The sequence below is a fragment of the Onychostruthus taczanowskii genome, unplaced genomic scaffold, assembly GCF_017590055.1.
Source record: "Onychostruthus taczanowskii isolate IOZ18803 unplaced genomic scaffold, ASM1759005v1 scaffold56, whole genome shotgun sequence".
Classification (NCBI taxonomy): Eukaryota; Metazoa; Chordata; class Aves; order Passeriformes; family Passeridae; genus Onychostruthus; species Onychostruthus taczanowskii.
Window position 1 is genome coordinate 2,412,247 of NW_024503235.1, and position 25,582 is coordinate 2,437,828.

Here is a 25,582-nt window from a genome sequence, read left to right on the forward strand (position 1 = left end):
GGCATGCGGGCAGCGGGGCAAGGGGATGGGACAGAACCGGGCTTTGCGTTCACCCGCCGTCGGATCCACGAAAGGGCTAAGATAGAAAAGAGAGAAGCTGTGAGTGGGGCCAAGAGCTGCCCCAGGGTGTCCCCGCGGCCCCCCATCACAGTGAGCTACGGCCGCGCCGTCCAGTCCGGGTAGAAAAGCGGAGGCTGCGGTCACAGCCGGGTCTGCGCCTCGGGGATGTAGATCTCGATGCTGTCCGCGCTCTCGGTGGCCGAGCTCTGGCGGAAGGAGGCGGCTCGCTTGGCTGCCAGGAGCCGCTTGCGGGCCTCCTGCCGCTGCCGGTCCACCGAGTCCAGGGAGCGCTCCTTCACCGGGTGCACCTTGGAGCGCGGCGGCTTCTTTGGTATCGGGGGAGGCACCTTCTTCTCCTCCTGCACAGACAACAGGGGATTCAGGCTGGGACTTCCCAGGAATGGGCATCCCAGCAGGCTCAAGCCGCGGTGAGGGGCTCCGCAGACCCTCCCACAGGTTGCAAGGCGGGGCTGCACATCCCCTTATCCATGCCGTGCCAGGACCCTGCCTGGCCCTTTGCTGGGATACATCAGTGGGAGAGCAGCCCTTCTCTAGCCTCACTTTTGCACAGCTCTGTTTTTAAGGGTTTGCTAAAAGCAGCCACCAGTGAGAGCCCAGCAGTGGTTTGGGTGCAGATGTGCTTGGGGATGAGGAGGGAGGAAGAGGGGACAGGTAAAAGTGCCAGTGGCAGAGCCCTGCCCTTACCTTGGGCTCCATGATCTTCCATCCATTGGCCTTGAGCTGCTGGAGCTCCCCAAACTTCATGCTGACATCCTCAATGGAGAGCTGCAGGAGGTCCCAGAAGCCAGCCAGGTCTTGGAAGGTGGGCACAGGGAATGCGTTGGGATCCTGTGGGGACAGAGAGACAGAGTGCCATCCTCATCCCTCAGTGGGATGTTGGCTCTGCTGGCCATGGGGCGATCCCAGCCCCCTGTGCTGGGGGCTCTCCTCCATGGTGGTCCATAGTCACTGGCTGAGAGTATGAGACACCCCCTCCCCACCACAGCTGACCCCTGGCACCCTGCCCACACTCACACTCACCATGTTCTGCTGGCAGAGGCGGTAGAACTGCTGCACCTTCTGGGACATGAGGAGCTGGGCACTGCCCACCGCGCTCCGGATCTTCTCCAGGACTGGGGGGGAGAGCAGACAGTCACAAGCCACTCATTGCCCTCCAACACATCGTGTCTCTCCTCCCCTTCACAGCCCCAGGGGGTTTCCCTGTGTTTCTTGCCCTCACCCAACCTCTTTAGCCCTGGCAGCGAAGACGCTCCAAGGCAGGAGCACTGCAGGACAATGACTGTGCCCCCCCCCAGCTCTGCAGGATCCCCACCCCTCTCTGCTGCAACACCCCACCCGACTCACTCTCCTCGGGCAGGTCATAGTCCTCTGCCTCCCTCTCCATCTGCTGGCACCAGCCCTCCATCTTCTCCACCTCTGCCTGCAGCAGTTTGATGAACCACTCCCCGTCGCGGTGGCACGGGGAGGCGCGGCCGGAGTCGGGGAGGCTGCGGGAGCCCCGCTCTATCCAGGCGTCCCGCCGGGGCACCTCCACCGTGTCGTACTGCAGCTGGTAATCCTCGCGGTACGCCCACTGCCCCTGCGTGTGCACCGTCTTGTACACGGCGTACTGCCGGCCCGACTCGGGCTCCGAGGAGTGCCGCTGGAAGGGCCGCCCGAACTGCAGGGCTTTGTCCTCGGTGGCCACGGCCAGGCCGGTGAAGCCCTCGAGCTCCAGGTCCGCCTGCACGCCCGCTGTCACGCTGTTGGAGCGCTTGAAGCGCGCTCGCCTGCGGACACAGGGAGAGCGTGGGGACCCTTGTGTCCAGCAGGGATTGTCCCATCCCCCCGTCAGTGGAAGGGGCAGGGTGAGGGACACCCACGGGTAGGATGGGGCTGGGAATGCCGGGGTGGATCCCGGAGCATTCAGGGCCACAGGCGCAACCCTGAGCAGCTGCGATCTGCCGGTCCCTCATCTCCTCTGCTCTCAGCCTGTTTCCATGGCTACCAGCGCTGGACCGGGGATGGAGAGGAACATGGGCACAATGCCGGAGCTCCCCTCCCGCAGGGCATGCAGGTTCTGGCACACCTGGCATTCCCATCCCAGCCAAAATGTCATGGTTAGCTACAGAAATGCCCAAAGGTTCATCTGCACCTGGCGTGGGCTCAAAGCTTAGGGCTGAGCCCAGCAGAGGAGACCCAGCACAGGGATGGAATAGAGCAGCACCTTCCCTGGGCAGCAGGGAGGACAAAGGAAAAGGCAGATCCTGCCCCAGGTGGGGGCAGCTAGCCTGGCATGGGGAAGGTGCTGAGCTCTGGGCTTTCAGCCAGGGGGGAGAGGGAAAAGCTGCTGTGAGGTAGCCGTGGTGTGTGGAGCTCAGGAAGCCCCTGGGAACCCAAGGCCCCAGTGCAGCGAGTGTGGCAGGTCTCAGCCCAGCCCATCCATGTGGTACCTTTTGTCCTCCTCCACCTGCACCCCGATGGAGTGGAACTCCCTCTGGCTCCGGCTCTCCGTATCCGAGTCAGAGACGGCCTCAACCTGCCGAGGGGCAGAGAGAGAGCGCTGGAGGGCAGCCCCAAACCGCAGCGTGGTGGCTCAGCACGGCCCCCACCACTGGGGCAGCCCGCAGGGAGGAGCGGAGCCCACCTGCACGCCGATGGAGGGACGCCACTTCCGCTGCCGAGCCAAGCTCCGCAGCTCCTCCCGGCCTGGGATGGCCTTGATGATGAGCGTGGAGGGCTTGGGAGCAGCACGGGGCTGGACTGGGGGCAGGTCGAGGGCCACGGCCGTCACCTTGGAGCTCTCCAGGCTCTCGGCCGAGTTGCAGCGGGCCGCGGCATCTTTGGACCAGGCGGGGCTGCGGGCGACCTCGCTGGGCAGGTAGCTCTCGTGGGTGGACTCGGTGCTGCTCTGCGCCGTGACGGAGATGAGAGGTTTGGCTTTGGTTCCTGGAGGGATGGGAGGTGGAGCTTTTCTGTAACTGAAGGCTGTTGTGGGAGAGGTGCAGGATGAAAAGGCACGTGAAAACACAGACACTTGCTCATTTCCCGCCACAAACAGGGGCCCCGGGGAATGCTGCCCATCTCCTCCCACAGCACAGGGATCATGACCCCACAGGGTTTGCCCCCAAGCTGGGTTAGATATGGCCGGAGCTCAGCGGGGCTGTTTGACCAGTTTTTGGGATTGGAAAACACCCCAGACCCACACTGGCCACATTGCTGCAGCACCCAGCAAGGGGCAGAGATGGGGACAGAAGTGGAGAGAAGAAGGGGATGGCAAATGGGTGCTGGGGACACAGAGCAGCCTCCTGACTGGGCCTGGGTGACGAGCAGGATGCCCACACCCTGTCCTGGGCACTATAGGGGTCGAGGGCCAGGAGGAGGGCAGCAGCAGCCCTTGGCAAGTGCCCAGGTGAGCAGGCAGGGAGATGTGGGGTTCCCTCACGCGGCCAAGCCCTCGCCACCCTCCAGGACTCACAAGTGCTGGGCTTCAGGATGCTGCTGGTGATGGGCGGCCCAGGAGGGGCCGACATGGAGAAGAGCGAGAGACAGTCATCGTCCTGGGAGCAGCCCGCCTGGATGGCCCGCAGGTAGCTGTGGCTCCGCATGCGGAAGCAGCCGGGCAGGTCCAGCGCCTCCACGGCCTGCGACTCCACCTCGCCGAAAACCGACTCACAGACGGCCTCAAACTGGTGGTTGAGCTCGTCGTTGATCTGGGGAGAGCGGTGGGTGAGGCTGAGCCCGGGCAAGGGATGCTCAGAGCGACATCCACCACACCCCTGCCCCGGCCTGCCCTGTGGAACCGAGGCACAGAACGTACCTGGCCGGTGGTGAAGGAGCGCCCGTAGCTCTGTCCCCGCGGGAGCATTCGCGGTGGCGTGCAGCAGCTGGGACAGTTACAGATATATGAATCAGAATAGTGCCTACTTGCAAACCTAATGAGAGACAGTGGGAATAGAAGGGATCGCACCAAAAGCAACACATTCCAGCAGAGCATTGGGAAACGCAGCTGCAGCGATCCTCCCGCTGGCCACCGCTGCTGTCCCCACTCCTCACTGCCCCCAAAACTGTCACCTACTGGGACTGGGGCACGTCTCATCCCCCTTTGAACATGCCTCTTCTCCCCAGGGTCTGCACGTGGCTGCAACAGCAGGTCCCCCCCAAAATCCCAGCATAGCCATGTCCCCCCCAGTGCCCTGACACAGAGCAGGGACAGGGCTGGGTGCTGCTGCGCTGGGGACTGCGGCTGTGAGCTGGGACAGTGCTGTGAGCAGGGACAGTGCTGTGAGTGGGGACAATGCCCTGAGCAGGGAAATGCCACTTGTCCTCGTAGGGAGCCCATGGCCCCACTGCTGCCTGCAGAGCTGGGACGGGGCTGGGAGGCAGCAGCCCTTACTTGGTCCTGGCCTGGTCGGCGCTGGAGGAGCGGCGGTAGCTGTCTCGCCGCGTGGCCGCCCTGGGCAACACTTTGGCGCTGATGTCCGAGTCGGCGCTGTCCTCGTCACCCATGGCCTTGATGTAGCTGCCGCTGCGCATCCGCCGGCACGGGATCTCCCCGTCCTTGCCCGCCGGGTACCCGCTCCACTCGTCCTGCGGCACCTGCAGCAGGAGGCAAGCGTGGGAGGATGTGGTGGCCGGGGTCCCACAGGTGGGATGCAGAGCCAAGCCACGTGCCAGCCCAAATCCAGCCCAAATCCAGCACATGTGCCCAGCTCCCCTGTCCCCCAGAGCAACAGGGACAAACCCTGTGGGCTCTGACCCTTTTGGAAAGCCCCAAAATCCCGGAGAGCAGATCCCGCCTAAGAGCTGCAGCTCCCCATTCCCACAACGCGGGGCGGCGCAGCAGCTCCCACCTCACAGCCCCTCTGGCAGGAGCGTCTGGGCCAAATCCCACCCATGCCAGCGCCACACCCGCCTGACGTATCGGGCACCAGTTCCACCACGTGCTGCTGACGCCAGCACCACGGGGTCCTTGTAGGGCAGTGGCAGGGGAATGGTGTCCCCTGGGGCCCCAGCCAGGGGGATGGGGCCAGCACCCTGCCCCAGTGTCCCTGCTGCCAGCAGAGCCAGGCCCCAGCCACCCCACCCCTGGCCAGCACAGCATTGCTGCTCCCTGTCTCCTTCCCCCAGGAAAGGGAGAGAAGAGTTAATTAGCTTTTAATTGGAAGGGGGGTGACCTAGAAGGGAGCCTGGTGATGAGGCAGGCAGTGGCACCCAGCCAGGCACACAGGCAGGATAAAAGCAGTGAGAAGGGAGCAGGCACAGGGCTGCTGGTGGCCCTGAGCTGACAGAGCTGGTCTGACCCCAAATGCAGCACAGGGCAGGAGGCAGCAGATGGACTTCAAGAGGACATCAGAGACCAGCACAGGACCCTGGGAATGGGGCACAGGCTCTGGGGACACAGAGCAGAGCTGGAGCATCTCCACAGCACCCCAGGCTGCTGGATGGAGGGTCCCAGCCCTGGCTCACCCCACAGCACAGTCAGCCCCAGTCCCATCACCCTGCCCAGCACCTCACCTGCAGGTACTGGTATGCTCTGTCTTTGGCCTTTGCTTCCTGAAGCATCAAGGTCTTCTCGGTGCCGCCGGCGCTGGGATAGGCTTCACGGGCCTGGCTGACGGTCATGGTGTGCCAGGCGCTCCTCTTGAGCGTCTGGCCGTCCAGAGACATGGACATGCCGGCACAGGCCAGGCATTTTCCTTCCCCGCCACCCTTTAGACTCTTCAAGGTCAAGTCTCTGAAGGCACTTTCGGGAGCGTCCACGCAGTACTGGGTGCCCTGGTCGGCGGCGTGCCGGCCGGACACCATGTAGCTGCTGTCGCTGTCCAGGTTGTCGTCCGAGCTCCACCAGCCCAACATCTTGGACCGGTGCCGGGAGTCCACCTTACGGTCCTTGCTCTTGCTGCGCTTGCCGTGGCGGGACTGGTGGTGGTGGTGGTGATGGTGGTGGTGGTGGTGGTGGTGGTAGCCGTCCCCGCGGCCGTCCATCTTGGCGCCGTTGTAGTCCCGCTTGGCCGGCGCCTCCAGGGAGTGGGACTTGGCGAAGAGCTTCTGGACGGAGTGGACGAGGTGGCGGATGCGGCTGGGGCTCTCGCTGCGGGGCTCGGCGCCGCCGGCCCGGGGGTACTGCAGCGTGTGGAAGCCGTCGTGGTGCAGCGGCAGCTGCTTCTCGAACTGGTCCAGCAGCGTGGGGGGCAGGCGGTTGATCTTGCTGGCAGGGTGGGCGGTCGCCATGCATTCGTCGCAGGAGTCGTAGGGCTGCTGCGCGTGATGCATCCTCGGGAAGGTGCTGCTGGCGCTGGCGGAGGGCGGCTCGCTCAGGGGCCCGCCCGGGCACTCGCTGCCCGCGCCGGGGCTCCGCGCCGGGCAGTAGGGATGCTCCAGGGAACACGGCTCGCTGGGGCTGAGCAGGTATGGCGGCCGGCCCTCGGGGCCGTGCGGGATGTAGTCGGCGGGATGCTCGCAGTTCTCAGGGATGCAGCGGCAGCGGTGGCCGGAGGAGGGCTGTGTCTGGCTACGCTCCCCATGGTAGCCCTTCATCATTTCAGCACCCACCCCATAGCCTCGGCATCTTGCCGGGATGCCCCTGCGGGCTCATCTGTGGGGACAGAGACAAGAAGAGTGTCAGGATCCCCTCTGCACCCCCACAACCAGCAGAACATTGGGGGCTACCTCACAGGAACCAGCTGAGAAGGCTGGGAAGATTCCAGGGCAAGATTCAGCCCTGTGAAGTGCCAGCATCCTGGCTTTCCGTGTGGTGACAGGAGCACAGTGTCCATGCCAGGCACCTGGGGTTACCCCCAGCCCAGGCGCTCAGAGGGGGCAGTGGGAAGGAGAAGGTGCTGCCATGCCTTGCAGGCAGCAGGGCCTGCAGACGGCGAGGGAGGACACGCTGCCATCAGCAGATCCTTGTTTTCTTCTCCAACACCAAATATTATGAAGTGTTTCTCCATTAGAAAGCGGCTGTGGCTGAGTTTTTCAGCCGTTGCGATTCACAGCGCCGCTAATGAGCTGCCGCAGGGCGCGGGGGGGCCGCGCTCTGATGTCTCCATCCAGCCCCACATGGAGACCCACGATCCAGGGCTCTCCTGCCCTGCAAGCCCTCTGGATGAGGAGCCAGGAGCAGAAGTGGCTGTGCTGTGTGAGGGCAGCCCCAGGGCAAAAGGAGGATGGACGGCATTGAGCCAGGCTGAGCCTGCACCAGCCAAGGCTGAGCAGCCTGCACCCATGGAGGTTTTTGTGCCTTGCAGTCCCTCAAAGGCTCTGTCTTTGGCTGGACTGTAAATGAGGAAATTACTTATTCTCCAGAGTATCTCGGCTAATTAGCAGGCATCGTTAACGCTCTTGCTGTCATATTTGGGCAGGGTGCTGCGGGCAGCATGTCTCCCAGACTGGCTGCAGGGAAAGGTGACCGTGGGACGCTCCCTGTGGCACGTGGGGATTTGACCATGGAGACGACACAAGGGGCATTGGGAGGGCCAGGGCTGGTGGGAGGGGGTTGTGTCCCCAAGCAGCGCTGGAGGAGAGAGCGACTGGGGGTCCCAAGGGGTGTGGGGGTGGGCACCAATGGTGTTTTGGCCCTGAGCAGCAGACAGGGCCCGGGGAGCACATCTGACCTAAGCCGCCACCACCACCACCTTCTTTCCCAGCTTCTTTGAGGCTGGATGGCTCCATCCTGCACCGCTCCCCATCCTCAGATCCTGCTCCTGCTCTAACAAGGCTCCCTAATTGCTGAACGGAAGAGATGCAGCTGGTACAGATGATGACTCTCCCCTCCCGAGACAGCTGCTGCGAGGAGCAGGGGCAGCAGAGTGGGATGGAGCTGACTCCCTGGCCTGGGATCGAGCAGCAGGATGGAAGGACAGACAGACAAGCAGGCTCCCAGCCCAGCTCTGCCTCCGCGGGCTGAGCTATCATCTCCTGCTCGGGGAGGGAAGCTCTCAGCTGATCCAAATATTGCTGCCGCGGCGGCAAGAAGGAGTCAAAATATCTGCGGAGCCTGTCAGCACGAGCCCGCCGGGCTTTTGTGCTCGGCAGGTGCAGGAATTCAACAAAGCCGGAACCGCAGGCGAGGCAGCGCCGCAGCTCCCCCGCACCTGCGGAGCGCCGGCAGCGGGTGGGGACGTGCCGCGGCGGAGGATCCATGTCCCAGCTCACCAAGGCGACACAGGAATCTACACCCTGCCCAAAGAGCAGCCAAGCTCCCTGAGGGCAACCTCGGGATGGAGAAAGGGCTGGGAGAGACCCTGTGGGGCTCAGCTCGGGCAGCGCAGGGTCCCCATCGCGTGTGGCAGCAGGAATGGCCACGTGCAGAGGATGAGAGCCCACTCCTCTCCCCTGTCCCAGGAGGGCAGAGTGGGGAGGCTGGCAGTGGGACTGGGGCAGCTGGCCGAGAGCTGGAGCTGTCTCCCTCCAAAGGCCAATCCACTGAGCAGCCCGTGGGACGGAGGGATTTGTGCCACCAAAGCACAGATTTAAGTCAAGGGGGAAAAGCCCAGCCCAGCTGAATTTTGTGCCATTTAACACCAGGGTAATTACCACCAGTGGGAACCTACCGCCCACACAATTATGTGCTAGGATAAACTGGAAGAGCATAATTACCATTACAAATAACTCACTCCTCGCCTTTATTGCATCCAGCGCCTGGAGAAACTCCCACCAGTGGCTCCCCATCACCACCTCCCTCTAATGTCTCTCCCCATCGCGAGGGTCAGCACAGGGAGGAGAGGGGCTGGTAGTCCCTGGTGCTCCAGGCCATCCTGAAATTCAGCCTCCTGCTTAATTTCCCATGGGAGCACTTGGCAGAGGCAGTTCCACTTCCCAGCAGCTTCCCCATGAGATCCCTGCCTTGGAGGCAGCACCGTGCTGAGGCCCAGGGCTGCAGGGATTCAGGGCAGACCCACCAGGAGCCTGAGCTTCCCTGGGACCCCACAGCACCAGGATCCTCCCATCTTTCCTCCAGGAACACCAGCAGGGATGTGAGAGGACATCAAAACCCCATCACAATGTCTGGGTTTGGCAAACCACCCTGACACAGGGCAAGGCTGGGTTTTCCATCACTTCCAGGTCTAACCCCAAGAGCTGGAGTTGATGGCCCTGCACTCAGGGGGTCCTGGCCCCCTGCCCTTCCCCAGCAGCCCCACCACGGGCAGCCCACGCTGGGGTCCCAGTGAGGGCTGTTGGTGGCACTCACCGCCCGGCGCTCAGGGGGATGCTGTCCTCATGGCCTCGCCAGCAGCAGCTCCTCCACGCTGGGAATCCCTGGGGCAGCAGGCTCTGGGGGAGGAACAGGAGGGGGATGAAGTCAGAGCAAGGGTGCTCCCCCCCAAAACCAGCCTGAGTATTTTTTATCATCCCAGCCTTCCATCCTCCCCTGAGGCCACCCCACACCAGCTCAGCAACGGGGACAGCTCCGCACGGCCACGGCCACGTGTTTCAGCCAGTTTAGCCCCAAAACCATCCCCGGTCCCATCCTGTTATGCAATTCCCTGCCAGCGGGTGCCAGAGCCAGCCCAGCGGCCACCTCGCCATCAACTTTCATTTGCTCTGGCTCCGGCCGCTCGCTCCACAAAACCTCCTCCCGCCACCCCGCCTTTCCAGCGTCACCAAAGGGACTTTTTTTTCCACCTTCCAGCCCGGGAGAGGTGCGAGCTCGGCCCGTTCTGCTCTGCAAATTAATGCGAGGTTCTGCCAGCTTGGGTCCTGCTGGGGACCTTTATGGCTTGGGATGAAAGCGGGAGAGAACAAACACGCAGCGTGAGCGCCCGGCACCGCGCGCGAGCTGGAGCCGGGGAAAAAAATAAAATAAAGTGGTTTTCCCACTTAGGGGCTGAACAAATTTGATCTACTGTCGTCGGAAGAAAATAAATATGGAATACCGCCAGGTCGTTTCCACCGTGCTTTTAATCTATTTACTCTTTCCCCGCTCATTGTAAGCGAGAAGGATTGTGGAAAGCAAACGTTTTATTTTATTACTAATTGCTCTGTTATTTTATGAGGCTGAATTAGTAAAATTTACTCGGTTTGGAGGAAAAAAAGAGGGGCTTAGTAAGAGATCACCTAATTTAGCAGAGGAAGGGGAAAGGGAAAGGAGAAAGGTGAAGAAAGGGAAAGGGAATAGGAAAGGAAAGGGGAAAAAAGAGGAAAAGGAAAGAGAAAAGGGGGATGGGGAAAAAGGAAAAGGTAAAGAGGACAAGTGAAAGAGAAAAACAGTGTGAGCAGGATGCAAAGATCACAGAAAATACACTGGCTGCAATCAGGAAATCAAAACCAATTACTGTTAATAAAAGAAAGCAGAGCAGCTGCAGGCAGGCACTGCCTGCAGAGGGCTGTGAGGGGCAGGATCCAACCGGGCACCGCTGGAAAAAAGGGATGAGGCAAGATTTTTTAAAAGTCATGAAAGATGATCACAAGCTGAGGATTTGCAAATATGAGTGGAGCAGGAAGTGTTTACTGAGGCCACTGGGAAGGCCACAAAAGCCAGCACAGCTGGCTGGGACCTCAACAGGGCTGGGGGGCTCTAGCACCCCAAAATATCTGGGGGTCCCTGACACCCCAACATAACTGAGAGGCTCTGGCACCCCGAAGCTGGGGGCATCTCCTCTGGCTCAGCCCTGCCCTGATACATCCCTTCTCCTCGAGCATGGGCACTTCCCAGGCACCAACCCCAAATCCCCAGTGCCCCAGGGCTCCAGTCCAGCACAGCCACCCCTCTCCACAGCCCAGAGGCTGAGGACAGGCCGTTCAACGGGCTGGGCACGTTATTAAGCACATGATTAATTTTGGCACCAGCCCCAGCTGCCTGACAGCTCCTTCTCCAGGGCTGGGAGAGCGAGCGCGAGAGGTGCTGCCTCTGCTGATGCAGCGGTTGGTGGGATGAAAAATCCTGCAATGCAGCACTGCTTCTTAATGAGCCATTTGTCTTTGAGTCTTCTTCACTCATTACCATGCCGGGAGAGGGATGGGAGTTGCCCCACGTCCCCATCTGAGCAATTACTCCTGGAGCAGAGCGAGGAAATACGGCCACGACGACGCGCCCAGCTGCCAGGGATCCCGGCACGGCCGCCAGCGCTGGGACTTCCCTCCACAACACCACTGACTCAGGCTGCTGCCACCACAGGGGAACAGGAGCCCCCTCCCTGCACAGCACACACAGCCCAGAACCACCCACCCTGGCCCCAGACCTGATTCAGGGGGCAAGAGCTGCGCTGGGTGTGCAAAGGAGCTGGAGCATCCTGGAGCTGCCAAGGCAAAGCCAGCGGGGAAAGGAGTCTGGCATTGCATCCCTGTAAAGCCCAAACCACATCTTCAAAAGCCCTTTAAGATGGGGAACACCTGGGATCCCAGGAAGCTGGCTGAGAAGGGAAGAGGTGGCACAGGGAATGGGCCATGGCAGCATACCAAGGAAGGGCTGGCAGGGGTGAGAAGCCAGCAGTCCCATGGCACAGGCACCTCCACCCCCTTGGCCTCGCAGCAATGCTCCTCCTGCCCGCAGGAGCCAGGACATGGCACGTGGGGCATCGACAGCCAGAGGTGGGATCCCACACCCAGAGCATCAGGAGTGCAGCCAACTGAGTTGTGAGACCCCCGTGGAGGGACCCCCAGGCCAGGCAGATCTCCAGGGACCCCAGCCCACGCCAGCACAGGGGTTGTGGGCACTGAGGCACACAGGGATGAGCACCCATCAGCGGTGATGCCCACGGACAGCTCCCCTGCCTGGGTCCACTCAACACACTCAACATCTGCCCACTCTGCCTGGGGCCAGCAGCAGCCAGCACACTCCTCCTCCAGGGCTTGCTGGGAGAGGGGGACATGCAGGTGACACCGAGGAGGGACCACAGCCTGCTGTTCACCTGCAGTGAAGGGAAAGGACAAGCAGGGACAAGCCCTGTGCTGTGCTCGCCCTGGTGGCTGTGCCCACACTCCCATGGGCACTCCAGCCACCAGCGGTGCCCCAGGTGGGCAGTGGGCTCCAGCAGCTCCCAGGAGTTAAATCTGCCTGTGCCAGAGGCACTGGGGGCCATGGCAGCCCCCTCAGACCCTGTGGCTGTGCAGCGGTGCTGGGTGAGCCCCATTCCCCATCTCCCCCATCTTTCCCTCCACCCACATGGAGCCACCAGCCAGGCCACGCTGCTGAGGCTTAAGGAGCCACTTACTCCCCAGCCATGCCGTGTAATGGCTTAAGCCAGGGATCACTCCAAAGCCTCTTTGGTGAGCTTGGGGCAGCACAGCCTTAGCACCGAGCATGGCAGCAGTGACAGCTCTGCCCATCTCCTGCCCATTTCCTCCAAGCCCCTGGGCAAGCTGCCCCTTCCATCCCCAGCTTCTCTCCCACTGAGCCTCCAGCAGGCTGGCACTGCCATCCCTGCTCTGCTCCTGCCAGGTGCTTGGCTGAGCCAGGGCTCTCACCTGTCACCAGCTTTGCTCCTCGTCCTCTTTTCCCCGGCACGAGGCACTCTCTGCTCCAACCCCAAATAACACCAATCCCAACCGGTTCTTTTCAAGGCACCTCCCCCTGCCAGGGGCCCGCAGGGGCCGGAGTTTCCAGGAACAGCGAGGAAGCAGAGCCCTGGTCCCTGTGCCGGCAGGGATGCTCCAGGCCATCACGTCCCATTCCCAGGCTGCATCCCCTGGGGCCAGGGCTGGGATGAGCACAGCCAGCCCGAGGCATGGCACAGCCCAGCTTGCCAGGAGAGGACCCAAACTGCTGCTTTAATGGATGGGCTTAATTTGCAAAGCTGATGAAAACCTAAATATTTAAATACGTAATTCTGCACAATGCTCTTAGCGCGGGGACAGAGCACGGGGAGGGGGGGCACGGCTGGTGAGTGAGGACACAGTAGGCGTGGGGGATGCTCTGGTGGGACCACCTGGATCACCTGAGCCAAGAGCAGCTCCACCACAATTTGGGGACCATGCATCCCTTGTCCCCAAAGCCAGCAGAACCTGCAGAATGAGTGCCATGGGGAGCTCTGCTGTTGGCGCTGGAGACCTGCTTCACCAGCCAGAAGCATCCCAGAGAAAAATGTGGGGAAAAGGGAGAGTGGTCCAAGCCAGAGAGCTGAGAAGGGCAGCAGGACAAGCCCCCATGGAGATTACACCACTGATATTCCTGCTACAACAGCTTAGAGATAAAAGAGATTTGCTGGATTTACCAGCAATACAAATTGAATATTTAATTTTAGCTGCAGGGGAGGAGCGGGGGCTCATCCCAGGGGTGCACGGAGGTGTGCAGGTGGTGGGCCTGGAGAGATGTTTCCAGCTTCTGGGGGAAAACTGGTGTCAGAGCCATCCCCACGAGCCAGAGGGGCTGGGCATTGACATGGCAGTGGCACTGGGCACCCTCTGCCCAACCTGCCCCTAATCCCACCAGCCACTCACGGCTGCCAATGGCACGGCACAGCCTCTGCCAGCACGTGGAGCTCCTGCAGGATCATCCTTGGATGAACCATGCGTGTGAGCCCAGCACCAGCTCTGGGGGTGCTCAGGAGGGGCCCTGACCCCACACGCTGCCCCTGGGCCAGCTCTGAGCCAATGTGTGGCTGCCTCGCTGTGCTCCCCTCTGCCCTGACCAGGGTGTACCCAACGAGGCTCTGCCTGGCTGAGGATGTCCCTGGATGAGGCCAGTTGCCACGCAGGGCATGGACTTTGCAGGGAATGGGGCTGGAGGCAGCAGAGAGGGAAACAGATCTGAGTATCCTGTGGGATGGGGCGGAGAAGCCCCCAAGGAGACCCAGCCCCCCTCCACCAAGCCAGAGCAGACACAGAGGACAGGCAGCAGCAGCCCCCTGCCAGCTGTGAGAACGGGGCTGCTGGCTGTCCCCAAGGCCAGCACAGGGTCCCCAGGGTGCCACCAAGCCAGGTGCCCATCCTGGCTCACCACTCCGTGGCCCGTGTGCCGTGCTGGCGCGGGTGCCAGCGCGGGGCGGGCTGGGGGAGGATGGCACAAGATGAATGAGGGAGTCGGGAGGCTAATGGCATTGTCTGGAAAGTAGGTCGTGTGCTGAGCAAAAAGATATTTATATCAAAGCTCGTTCCCCCGCAGAAGCTCCCGAGCTGGGTACAGGCAGCACCACGAGCCCATGGCCGCTGCTCTGCACCCCCGTGACACCCGTGTGGCACCTCATGGCACTCCACCCCCCCACGGCACCCCCTGCCCAGCTCCATGCCCAGCTCTGCCACCCCGAGCCCCCTCCAGCCCCGGGGCTGCCCTGCTCGGGGGTGGCAATGCCAGAGGTGAAGTCACCCCGATGGAATGGGAGCCACGGCAGCTTTGCCTTTTCCTGACCTGGCTGTGGGCACTGAATGGCATCGAGTTATTTTTATTTTAATGCAACCTTTGCCAAGGTGTGATGCTGCCCGAGATGCTCCTCAGATGGGCACAGTAAGCCCAGGATGGCCACAGAGGGACCTGCCCAGCCCAGCCTCAGGCCAGCTGCACCACCCAGGCCTCTCCCAGCACCCAGCTCTGCCCATGCTCCTCACATCCTACACCACCCCCAGCCTGAGCCTGGGCCAAGTCTCAGCCTTGTTGCAAAGCTCAGCCACCTCCTTTCCTGCTGGCAGGAGACCTGTGCCCCAAGATCCCTCCCTAACACCTCCAGCCTTTCCAGAAAAGCCAAGAAATCATCCCAGAGAGCCCAGATGGAGTCAAGTGGTTTTGCCCCCTCTGGCCATGCTGCCCCAGCTGTGGACATGACCCAGCAGCAGCCACGGGGCCATCCAGCCCCGCTCTCCTGCCCATCCCCATCCCACACCTGCGATCCAGCACGGGAGCAGGTTCATTTCCCATAATAGCTGTGTCGGCTGAATTTACAGCCTCGCTCCAAGTTATTAATAATAATGGCCTCACTCTTAAGTAGGGCTTTTCATCTGCCTCAGAGCCCTTTCCAGAGGACGTCTGCAGCATTATCACCATTTTATTCTCGTTTCAGTGGGCACAAGAGTGAGATGGAGAAGGGGAAGCTGATCTGTGGTGTGGAGTGCACGGTCCCGTGGGGAGCCCGGCCACGAAACCCCCAGGGAAGCTGGAATGCCAAGGGCCTGTCGGGATGCAGCCCTGAGGATCCTGCCAGCCGTGCCGTGGTGATTTACACCAGCAGCGAGCCCGGGCCCTGCCGCACGGATAAATCCACTCCAGGCAGCAATAAACCAGCGTCACCACATCGGTAATCCGCAGCGCTGCCACCGCCGTGAGGAATCCAGGGGCAACGCACATGTGCCGATAAATCCCGGACTTGTCTCAGCAGGGAGGTCCCTGGGGTGGAAATCCCCACTGGAGCCGTGGCCGGAGGGGTGGGTGCAACCAGACTCTCACGGGAGATACCAGCAAGGGAGACCCTGGGGATGGATCCAGCACATGGGACTGGCAGCGGCCACGTGGGACCGGGGACATCCCCGAAACGCCCCCCTCGTGTCCCCCCGTGATGCCCACCCACCCCGGGCGGCTCCGGTGTCTCCCTGCCGTGCACCACAGCGGGGCTCGATGGGCAGATTTATTCCCCTGTAAGAGAGCTTTGATCTGAAGTTATTTTTTGTTTACTAGCAACAAGGTATTGTAAATACATCTTTGCCGATAATTATAGAGTCTGGGCGCACACCTTAATCTCCATAAAATATCAGATGCTACAATTTGCCTGATTTAATGAGATTGGAGGCTGATAAGCCGCTGAGCTAAGCTGTAAACTTGGGGGGGAGGAGGGAAATGATTGCAAATGTGCTAAACCGCCTTCGTCCTCCTCCTCCTCCTGCTGCTGCCACGTGCCCAGCCCGGGAGCGTGTGCCCAGCCCCGTAGCCCCCTGCCCAGCTCCCGGGGTGTGCCCGGGCTGCGCCGCAGCAGCTTCACGCAGGGATGGGCATTTAGGGCAAACGGAGCTTTTTATACAATTTACCTCATTAAAACTCCAAGAGCTGAGCACGGGGCTGTGCCTCGGCACACTCTGTTCTCCCTGGTCCCCATGCCTTGCCAGGGGGGAGCCAGCACTGCCCCAGTGCCAGGCTGGGTCCATGTGCCGGCCGAGATGGGAGGATAGGGTCCCCAAGGGGCACGGGGGCACAGCTGGGGTGCACAGACTGGTCAGGATGGATGTGTCCATGTGTGTCCTTGTGTGTCCATGTGTGTCCAGGTGTGTCCATGTGTGTCCAGGTGTGTCCAGCCATGCACAGCCCTACATGGCGCCACCAGCCATGCCAAGGGCAAGCTGGGCTGAGAGGTCTGTGCCACCCAAGGCCACCCTCCTGCACACGTACAGCCATGCCCTCGCCATGTCCCTCCACACACACGGGGGTTTGTGCAGACCCAGGTGCCCGGGGTGGGGATCCCCTCCTGCAGGGATGGGGGGGGCCCTGCCTGGAAAGCAGGAGGCTCCTCCTGGTAACGAGCAGCCCCGTTTCCACAGCAACCTTAAAGGCCCACAGGTGCTGCCTCACCAGCGGACTGGCTCTGGCATTTCTGGGGGACACTCAGCCCGTGCCCCTGCCCAGCACCCTGGCCTCAAAAAACAGCACCCCTTCCCCACAACCCATCTCCCCCTGCTACCACCTGGCTCACCCACAGCCCCCTCCCTGCACTGAGACCCCCAAAGGGTGCAGACCCCCTGCAGCAAGAGAGACAGGACCCCCCAAAATCCCCCTGTGCCCACCCTGACATCATGAGGAGCCGGTGCTGACCTACAAATGTCAGGCTGACAGGTTAATTACTTTCCCTCTTCCTCGGGCCGTTATCAGATGGAATCAGACGTCACCTGAGACTGTTAATTGGGCTAATTATTCCAGTTTCAGATTTTAAATAATTAGTTACTGTTGACTCCAGCCTGACTTCCGTGATTTTCTATAAAAAGGTCAAATGGTTCCTGGAGCCCAAAACCCGAGAGATGGGGTGGAGGGGCTGCAGCAGAGGCCAAGCACACCGAGACCCCTGAGCTGGCTGGGGACACTGGGGACAGCGTGATTCCCACCAGTGCCTCGTGCTCCTACTGGAGCTGGCAGGAGAGGGACATCATCTGCCTCAATGGCAACAGAGGGAAACCAGGAGAGGGAGGGGGGTGTGGAAGCACAAGGTGAAGGGTGGGCAGTGGGAGGCAGCCCCTTCCTCCCTCTCCCAGCATGGTGACAGCTGCCCCAGGCTGAGCTCCCTGCCCAGGCTGAGCCACAGGAACCCCCCCCAGCAGAGCTCAGTCCCACTGGGCACCTCATCCTTCCTGGTCTGACTGCCCAGGGCTGAAATCTCAGCCCAGGGGTTTCAGCAGCTGTGATTTCCCCACAGGGTTTCCCTTTGGATGCTGGGCAGTGGGCACACGGGCAGCACCTGCCCTTCAAAGGGTGTGGTGGCCAAAGCTACACTTGGTGCCCACGGGCTCCCTGCAGGGACCACCTGTCACCTGCCAGGCATGGCAGAGAGGGACACGCTGGGCAGAGGGACAAGCAGAACCAGCACATCCCCAGGCTCATTCCCTCAGGAACACCACGCTTTCTCCCAGCCTCATCCCCGCTATTAATAGCCTTCACTAGCCTCCTCGGGAGCCATTTGCATATTTGATTGCAACTCCGGGGCGGGGCAGGGCCCTTCAATCAGCCGCTCCCGCAGTCTCATTTGCATGGTCTCCTGGTCTGACTGCCCAGGCTGAAATCTCAGCCCAGGGGCTTCAAGAGCTGTGATTTTCCCACTGGGTTTCCTTTGGATGCTGGGCAGTGGGCACACGGGCAGCACCTGCCCTTCAAAGGGTGTGGTGGCCAAAGCTACACTTGGTGCCCACGGGCTCCCTGCAGGGACCACCTGTCACCTGCCAGGCATGGCAGAGAGGGACACGCTGGGCAGAGGGACAAGCAGAACCAGCACATCCCCAGGCTCATTCCCTCAGGAACACCACGCTTTCTCCCAGCCTCATCCCCGCTATTAATAGCCTTCACTAGCCTCCTCGGGAGCCATTTGCATATTTGATTGCAACTCCGGGGCGGGGCAGGGCCCTTCAATCAGCCGCTCCCGCAGTCTCATTTGCATGGTTTGACATTTTGTTCTGGGAGCAGTGACACCGGCACTGCAGTTGGGGACACGGTTCTGGGGGGCCGAGGTGAGCGCAGTGTCACCAACCACAGCGCTGCCCCGGGCACTTCACATCAGCCAAGCTCTGCCTGCCCGGGAGCGCCAAGCAGGGCCGGCAGCCCCTCCCTGGCTGTACCAAACCCGCCAGGGAGTGATGGAGCTTTGGTGGCCCATGTCCCCACATGCCCTGCCCTGCCCTGTCCCGCTCTCCAGCCCGACTCACAACAGCCCGTGCCTGTCCGACCTGCCCGGCGGGACGATCAGAAGGGCCCGTGGAGGGCAGGCTGTGCCCAGCCCGGCGGGCAGGGTGTGGGCAGACGGGCACAGCGCTGGGCTGACGGGCACACGGCTCCGCGTGGTTTCCGTCCCACCAGCCCTGTCTGGAGCTGCCGCACATCAAAGGTCAGGGGCAGGACGGGACGTCCCCAGGGAAGCGGGGGGACCCCGAGCCTCGGGGAGCCCGTGGGCACCGCCTGGGGCAGCGAGGGTCGGGACCCGCCTCCGGTTCGTCCTGCGGTTCGGACTCGCAGCGTGGGGCCGGGGATCAGCACCGCGGACAGCGCCCGCCGCCGCCGCCACCATGGCCAGCGCCACCACCGCCACCAGCATGGCCACCACTGTCACTACGGCCACCCCTGCCACTGCCGTGGCACCACCGCCACCATGGGCACCACGAGAAACTCCCACCACGATAAACTCCCACCACGAGCATCACTGCCACAGCCACTACAGCCACCACGGCCACCAACACCACCATTACCACCGCTGCCACCACGGCCACCACGGCCACCGGTGTCACCACAGTGCCCAACAACACGTGCCACTGGCGGCCGTCCTGCGGCCCCGCCAGCAGCCCCTGTGGCAGCCCCAGGCCAGGGATGTGCCAGACAGCGGCAGGAGGAGCTGGGCGGCTCCAGGGCCCCGAGCAGACACGGCCGGGAGCTGTGTCCCAGGACGCCCTCGCTTCCCCCCCGGCTCTTGGCATCGCTTGGCAGGAAAAAACAAGCCAGGGTGAGGCGTGGGATCAAGCCTCAGGATGACAGGGATCGGGAGAAGGCTCTGCTGCTTCCCTCCCTCCTGCCTCAGTTTCCCCTCGAAGAAAACACAGCAGAGATACAGGTTTGTGTCACGGAGAGGCAGGGTGATGGGGGAATCCACGGAGAGGTACAGAGGGACCCAACTGCCACTGTGACTGTGCCAAGGAGCGAACTGAAGACAGGCAGGGCTCGAAGCACAGATGTCGGCACCGGCTGTGCCGCTCCCCGGCAGCGGGGCCGTCTGGCAGGCAGAGCTGGGGCTCCCCGGCTCCATCCACGGACCGACACACAGACACACAGACACACAGAGGGGACCCTGTGCCTCGCATACACAGAGGTGCAGCCCTGCCCTGCTCCCCACAGCCCCGGTGAACAGCCCCCACTCAGCACATCCCCTCCCCCAGTGCTCAAGGCTCCCAGCCCCCAGCTCCAGCACACACCCCCCTGCAGCACACGCAGCCCCCAGCCCAGCTCTGCAGGGAACAGGAGCAGAGACCTCGGGGTTGGGATCTCCCCATCCCGGTCGGGCGAGCTTCCTCGGGCTGTGCCGAGGCTCGTCTGAGCGAGGGCTGGCCGGGAGCCACAGGCTGCAAACCGAGGCGAGAACGTGGCTGCCAGGGAGGAGGATTCGGCCACGAAGGGGTTAGGACTGTGGGCTGCCCGGGGGCTCCCGCTCTGCCCGGGCCGGGGGAGCTCGCTGGGCTGGCACGGCCGGGCACAAAGCAGGGCTCTCCCAGGACTGGGGCTCTGCAGGGCACGGAGCCCCCTGCACGCAGCCAGGCCCTCTCCCCTCCCACCCGCCACCCCACTCACCCGCCGCCGCTGCTAAGCCATGAAGTTGCCGGCCTGGGCTCGGCAGGAGTCGGAGGATGGCCGCGGCACAGCGGCTGGATTCCCTCTGATCCCGCAAATTCCCTGCGGGCTGCCCATGCCGCGGCCAGGCCGCGCAGCGAGGCCGGAGGCGTCCCCGGGGTCACGGCCACCCACGGCAGCGCGGCGGCGGCGGCGGCCACGCTCCGGGTGCCGACACCGGCACCGGCACCTTGCAGCCGGCGAGAGGCGGTGGCGGAGCCGTCGCCCCCGCGCGCTGGGGACACACCCACGCGCGCTCCCCGGCGCGCTCGGCCACCCCCGCGCACCAACACGCACCCCCGGCAAGGGGCTGCCCACGCCGGCAGCGCCGCTCGCCCACGCACGGCCCCGCGCGGCCAGACGGACACACAGCCTGCGGGCCGACGGATGGACGGACACCCGGCACGGCCACATGGACACACAGCCTGCAGGCCGATGGATGGACAGACACCCGGCCCCGCACACACAGATGGACACACAGACACACACACTGATGGATGGATGGACAGGACCCTGCACACACAGATGGACACACAGACACGCACACTGATGAATGGATGGACAGGATCCTGGACACACAGATGGACACACACACTGATGGATGGATGGACAGGATCCTGCACACACAGATGGACACACAGACACACACACTGATGGATGGATGGACAGGACCCTGCACACACAGATGGACACACAGACACGCACACTGATGGATGGATGGACAGGACCCTGCACACACAGATGGACACACAGACACGCACACTGATGGATGGATGGACAGGACCCTGCACACACAGATGGACACACAGACACGCACACTGATGGATGGACAGGACCCTGCACACACAGATGGACACACAGACACGCACACTGATGGATGGATGGACAGGACCCTGCACACACAGATGGACACACAGACACACACACTGATGGATGGATGGACAGGACCCTGCACACACAGATGGACTCTCGGCAGCTCTGCATCACTGCACCTGGACGACTACACTGCCACGTGCACCTGGCTGCTCCCACTCACAGCATCCCACGTGCCCACCCACAGACACTCCTGTGCACTCCACAGGCACCTGAGTGCTGCCCTCGCCCCCACCAGCCCCCCACACACACCTGCTGCAGGGGAACCATGTAGTTCCCCCACCACGGGGCTGTCTCCCGTGTGCCCCTACCCAGAGAGGGCCCAGGGGAGCCTGAGGAAGATGGGTGTTATGACACAAAACATGAAACCTGAGGCCATCCCTCAGCTCAGCTGCACAGATGGCACCGACCTGGGTGAATCAGCCACCACGGGGTCTCACTCCAACCCCATGTCTGGGGACACCAACCACAGCAGGGACAGCCACTTCCAAGGCATACAGTGTTTCCCCAGCACCAACCAGTTCACCATTCCCAAACAAGTGCCCCAGCACCACTGTACCACCACAGCATCTACATCCCTTTGGGAAGATGAGATGTTCCCCAAGAACGGGAAATCAGCAGGTCCTGACACAAAGGGACTCGATACCTTCAGCTTTTGTAGTCCTCTCACTCCGGCACAGCACCCCCACATGCCCACAGACAGGCTGTTCTCCCTCTTCCCTCTGCCCACCAAAAACTTCAGCTAATTCCCAGCCCAAACAGCTCCTGATCCTCCTGCAGGAGAGGGCCAGGCAGGCAGCAAGGCCCTGTCACCACCCGCTGCCCGGAGCTGCCAATTTAAGGCCAAGCAGACTCCTGGTGAAACACTGAGCTCTGGCAACCACGGCACAAACATCTGCTCTTCCAACGGCATCGTGATTCACAGGCTATTAATTGGGGCATGGCAGCACTGGGAACTGTTTGCATCCCCTGGCTTTGCTCAGAGCCACAACTCGCTGCTGACAAGGTCTGGGTGCTGGAGACAGAGCCAAACCTGGCACGGCAGCGGCTGCAGTGGAGCCACACCAGGACGGTGCCCAGCTCCCACACTGGCTGCACGGGCACTCGGGAGCCAGGCAGAATGAACCCCAGGAAAGCAGCAGAGGTGGTGCCCAGTGCTTGGCAGAGCCACAGTGTCCTCTGGAGCTGGGGGCAGCGGGCAGGCTGCCTCTCTGATGGGGTGGTTGGAAGGTGCTGGGGGTGTTCCTCAAGTTGCTGCCTCTCTGATGGAGTGGTTGGCAGGTGCTGGGGGTGTTCCTCAAGTTGCTGTCACCAAACATCAACGTGTTTCCATAGGGTGTCCCAGCTGCCACTCGCTCCCAGGGGTGCTGGCTTCAAGGGGAGCCACACAGCAGACCCTGCTCGGGCAGCACCAAACAAAGGCTGTGGGGAGCCTCCAACAACAGCCAAGAGGAATCTGAATTCAGAAGCTGATTAGAAACCATGTCATGGCTTCTTCCTGCTCCAGCATTTGGGGAGGAGTGAGCTGGGGGGCGACATGGAAAATCTAATTAAGATTGAGGGCAGGTTGCAGAGGCACTGACACAGGCACTGCAGGAGCACAGCTGCTTGTGGGAGGGGGACACCGGGTCCTGCAGCACCCCTGGCCCTGGAGAAATGGGGAAGGTACAAATTAATTCTCCTTAATCCGATGGGCACTCGCTCCACTGCCACGTGCTGTGGCAGATGACAGAGAGCAGCCTGGCCTCCCCACAGCTCAGCTTTTGGACCTGTGGTGGCCAGGCCCTCTCTGTCCCCTGCCAGTGACAGTGTACAGCCTTGGGGATGAGCTGTTGGGCAGGACAGGGTGAGCAGAAGGGGCTCAATCCTGCCTGGTTTGGAGGAGGTGAGTGTGGAGTGCTGAGCTGTCTGCCCTGTCCATGGTTTTCCAGGCAGCCCCCTCGTGCTGCTGCTCATAGAGAGACCAGGCATCACAGGACCATTGAAATGCCACAATCTGAAGGCCACTTTATCAGAGCAGGGGGTGCCAAAGCCCAGAGGCCAGCCTGAAGGGACACTACCCAGGGTCTGCAGCACCCGCTCTGCGCATCCCCCTCCCCTTGCCCTCCGCAGCACCTGCCATGCCCTGTGCCACCTGCATCGCAGGGATGTCCTCCCCGCTGCCAGGAGCTGCCAGCCCACGGCCGGGGTGTCCCCCAGGGCACGTCCAGCCGCAGCCCCCGGCCCCCGCCCGCCCCGCGAGCCCCCCTCTGCTGGCACGGCTCGCCTGCTATTCTTAGCTCTCCAGCGCTGCGCTCTCCCGGCTATGGCACCGTATATTACTATTATTGCTGGCTGCCAACGTCTTGAAGCAGGCAGCCAGGATCGTGATGGGGCTTCCACACCCCTGGTGACCTGTCATTCGGTCCCTGCTGGGCTCTGGTCTTCAACAGGCTATTTCAGGAAATCCAATTTGATGGCCAGAAGGAGCACAAGCCACACATTCAGCCCCTGCGCTGGATCCAGGCTCCTCCTGTTTCTGCTCAGATCCAGATTTTAGCTTTGCCTGTGTTGGCAATAAGGGCCAAGAGTCACCTTTGGCTCCAGATCCAAATTTCTGGCTGGGTGGGATCCAGGGTTTCGGCTCAGCTTGCTGAAGAGATGCGAGCGTCTGCAAAACCTGGATCTGGAGCCCCAGCCCCCACCGCAGCAGCTCCACCTGGGCATGAGACCCCAACACGGGGCCTGATCCTGCCTTTGAGGGTGGGCAGAGCTGGGGAGACCCACACCAGCACACCCACACAGGCTCTGCATCCCACAGGTCCTGGCACTGGTCTGCCTCTGAGCTCCTGATGGGGAGGTGAAGGAAGGGCCCCCCAAACACCCCCAGCCTGGGCTTCCCAACACCCTCCACTTCTCCCGTGCCTTGCCCAAGCTGCTGGAAGTCAGGCACAGCAGGAGGACTGAGAGGGCTGGGGGCTGCTCCTCCATGCCCACGTGGCACAAGCCTTGGCACTCAGGAGGGAGATTTGGGCACCAAGCTCAGCATCATCTCATCCAGGCTTGGAGGGGGACACCACAGCTTTGTCACCCCTTTCCCCAGAGCAGGGATGCCTGGAGCTGGTGCTGGTGCCCTGGCTCAGTGGGGTAACAATAGCCAGGGCAGCCCCAAAGTTGGCTCACACCAACAGCTCCCCACGTCAGTGCTCTCACCACTGCCACAGCCAAAAGGGGCCCCTCCAGGCTCGGATGTTCCACGGTCACTTTGATGGCTATTTTTGCATTCCCAGCCCTGCCGGCGCTGTAATAATGCTTGAAAGGGCTGACATGCTCCTTGCAGCCATGCCCATCTCCCAGTGGCCTTCCCCCTGTTCCATCCCTGCACAGACAGAGTCCTCAAGGGCTGGGAGCCATGGATGCATTCGGGGGAACAGTGGGAGCACGGGGGTGAGAAACTGAGAAAGACAAAAAATTACATCCATTTCCTAAAGGAGAATCTGCACTGCTGACCAGATCCTGTTCCCTTTACACCAAGGAAGGCTGCCTGCTCCCAGCCTGGATTCCCACAGGGATAACCAACACCCACCAGCCAGGCTCTGTCCCCCTTCCTGGCCAGGGGACAGGCAGGGATTGTCTACGGACAGCACAGCCTTGGATCCCACCAGGGAGGTGACATGAGGGGCTGGATGTCACAGGATGGAGCGAGACCAGTGGTCCCAGCACCAACTTGCTCTGCAGGTTTGGCACAGGATGGAGAGACCAGACCGGCTCCTCCAAGGAAACCCAACAGTCTGGAGGAGGGAAGGCAGCAGCAAGAGGGAGCACCCAGACAGGGGCCCCCGAAGCTCTGCTTGCCTGCCAGGCTGGCTTGGACCATGGCTCCTGGATGCACGGTGATGGGCACAGCTCAGCTGGTTCCCCACGCCAGCCCCCGGCACCCGGCCAGGCATGGTCCTCGCCACCCCCCCGGCAGGAATGAGGAGGGGGAGCCCACTGGGTGGGGAGGGGTCCTGGGCCTGCCCCGAGCCCTCTCCCACGCCAGCCCCCGGCACCCGGCCGGGCATGGTCCTCTCCACCCCCCCGGCAGGATGAGGAGGGGGAGCCCACTGGGTGGGGAGGGGTCCTGGGCCTGCCCCGAGCCCTCCGCAGCGGGAGAACGCAGGATGGCTGGCGTCGCCATCCAGGGGAGGCTGGAGGGGCTGCGGGCTGTGCCTCCCTCCCCAGTGCCTCGGGCAGCAGAGGATGGGGATGCCCGCTGGCACCCCCTCTCCCCCACCCACCGGGGAATCCTGGCGGAGCCGAGCTCCATGGCACCGCTGAGATGCCCCCGGCCATGCCCCGGCTCCTTCCTCCACCACCCGGTTCACCCCCGGCCACCCGCTCGGCGGGGCTCGATGGGTCCGCAGGTGACACGTCCCGTTCCCGCGGGGCCGGTTCCGCACGGCTCCGGTGCCTCGTCGGTGAGAGCCCCCCTCCTCACTGAGCACCGCCGACCCCGGGGACCGCTTCCCCGCGCCCCCCCCGCCGGGCACCGCGGACCTCGGGGACCGGCCCCGCTCTGCGCTGGGCACCGCGGTACCCCCGGCACCGGGGCCGCCCCCGCCGCTCTTACCCCTCTCCCGCCTCCTACATCCTCCGGCGGCTCCCGGGCGGTTCCCCGACGGCCCGGCGCGGCCGCCCCCGGCCCGGCTGCTCCCGGCCCGGCTCGGTTGGGCTCGGCTGGTCCCGGCTCGGCCCGGG

The 25,582-nt window shown here is 62.5% G+C and overlaps 1 protein-coding gene across 1 annotated transcript; it reads right to left on the reverse strand.

Moving 5' to 3' along the window:
- Window positions 1–179: 179 nt before the first annotated feature.
- Window positions 180–25,522, reverse strand: DLGAP3 (DLG associated protein 3). The gene is made up of 12 exons (XM_041417611.1): window positions 25,455–25,522; window positions 9,254–9,336; window positions 5,578–6,658; window positions 4,457–4,659; window positions 3,881–3,947; window positions 3,539–3,773; window positions 2,708–3,048; window positions 2,514–2,599; window positions 1,426–1,850; window positions 1,102–1,193; window positions 766–909; window positions 180–419 (listed from the first exon to the last, which is right to left on the reverse strand). Exons 3-12 carry the CDS (start codon window positions 6,601–6,603, stop codon window positions 201–203), a joined length of 2,838 nt encoding a protein of 945 aa, XP_041273545.1. The 5' UTR covers window positions 6,604–6,658; window positions 9,254–9,336; window positions 25,455–25,522; the 3' UTR covers window positions 180–200.
- Window positions 25,523–25,582: the final 60 nt, after the last annotated feature.

What these genes read in the sequence shown, in the direction of transcription:
- DLGAP3 (XM_041417611.1), bottom strand. Translation starts at nt 6,603, where the DNA reads ATGATGAAGGGCTACCATGGGGAGCGTAGCCAGACACAGCCCTCCTCC. An exon ending in CATCCTGAAGCCCAGCACTT is followed by an intron (nt 3,049 to 3,538) that starts GTGAGTCCTGGA and finishes CTCCCACAACAG; the next exon opens with CCTTCAGTTACAGAAAAGCT. An exon ending in GTCCCTCCATCGGCGTGCAG is followed by an intron (nt 2,600 to 2,707) that starts GTGGGCTCCGCT and finishes GCCCCTCGGCAG; the next exon opens with GTTGAGGCCGTCTCTGACTC.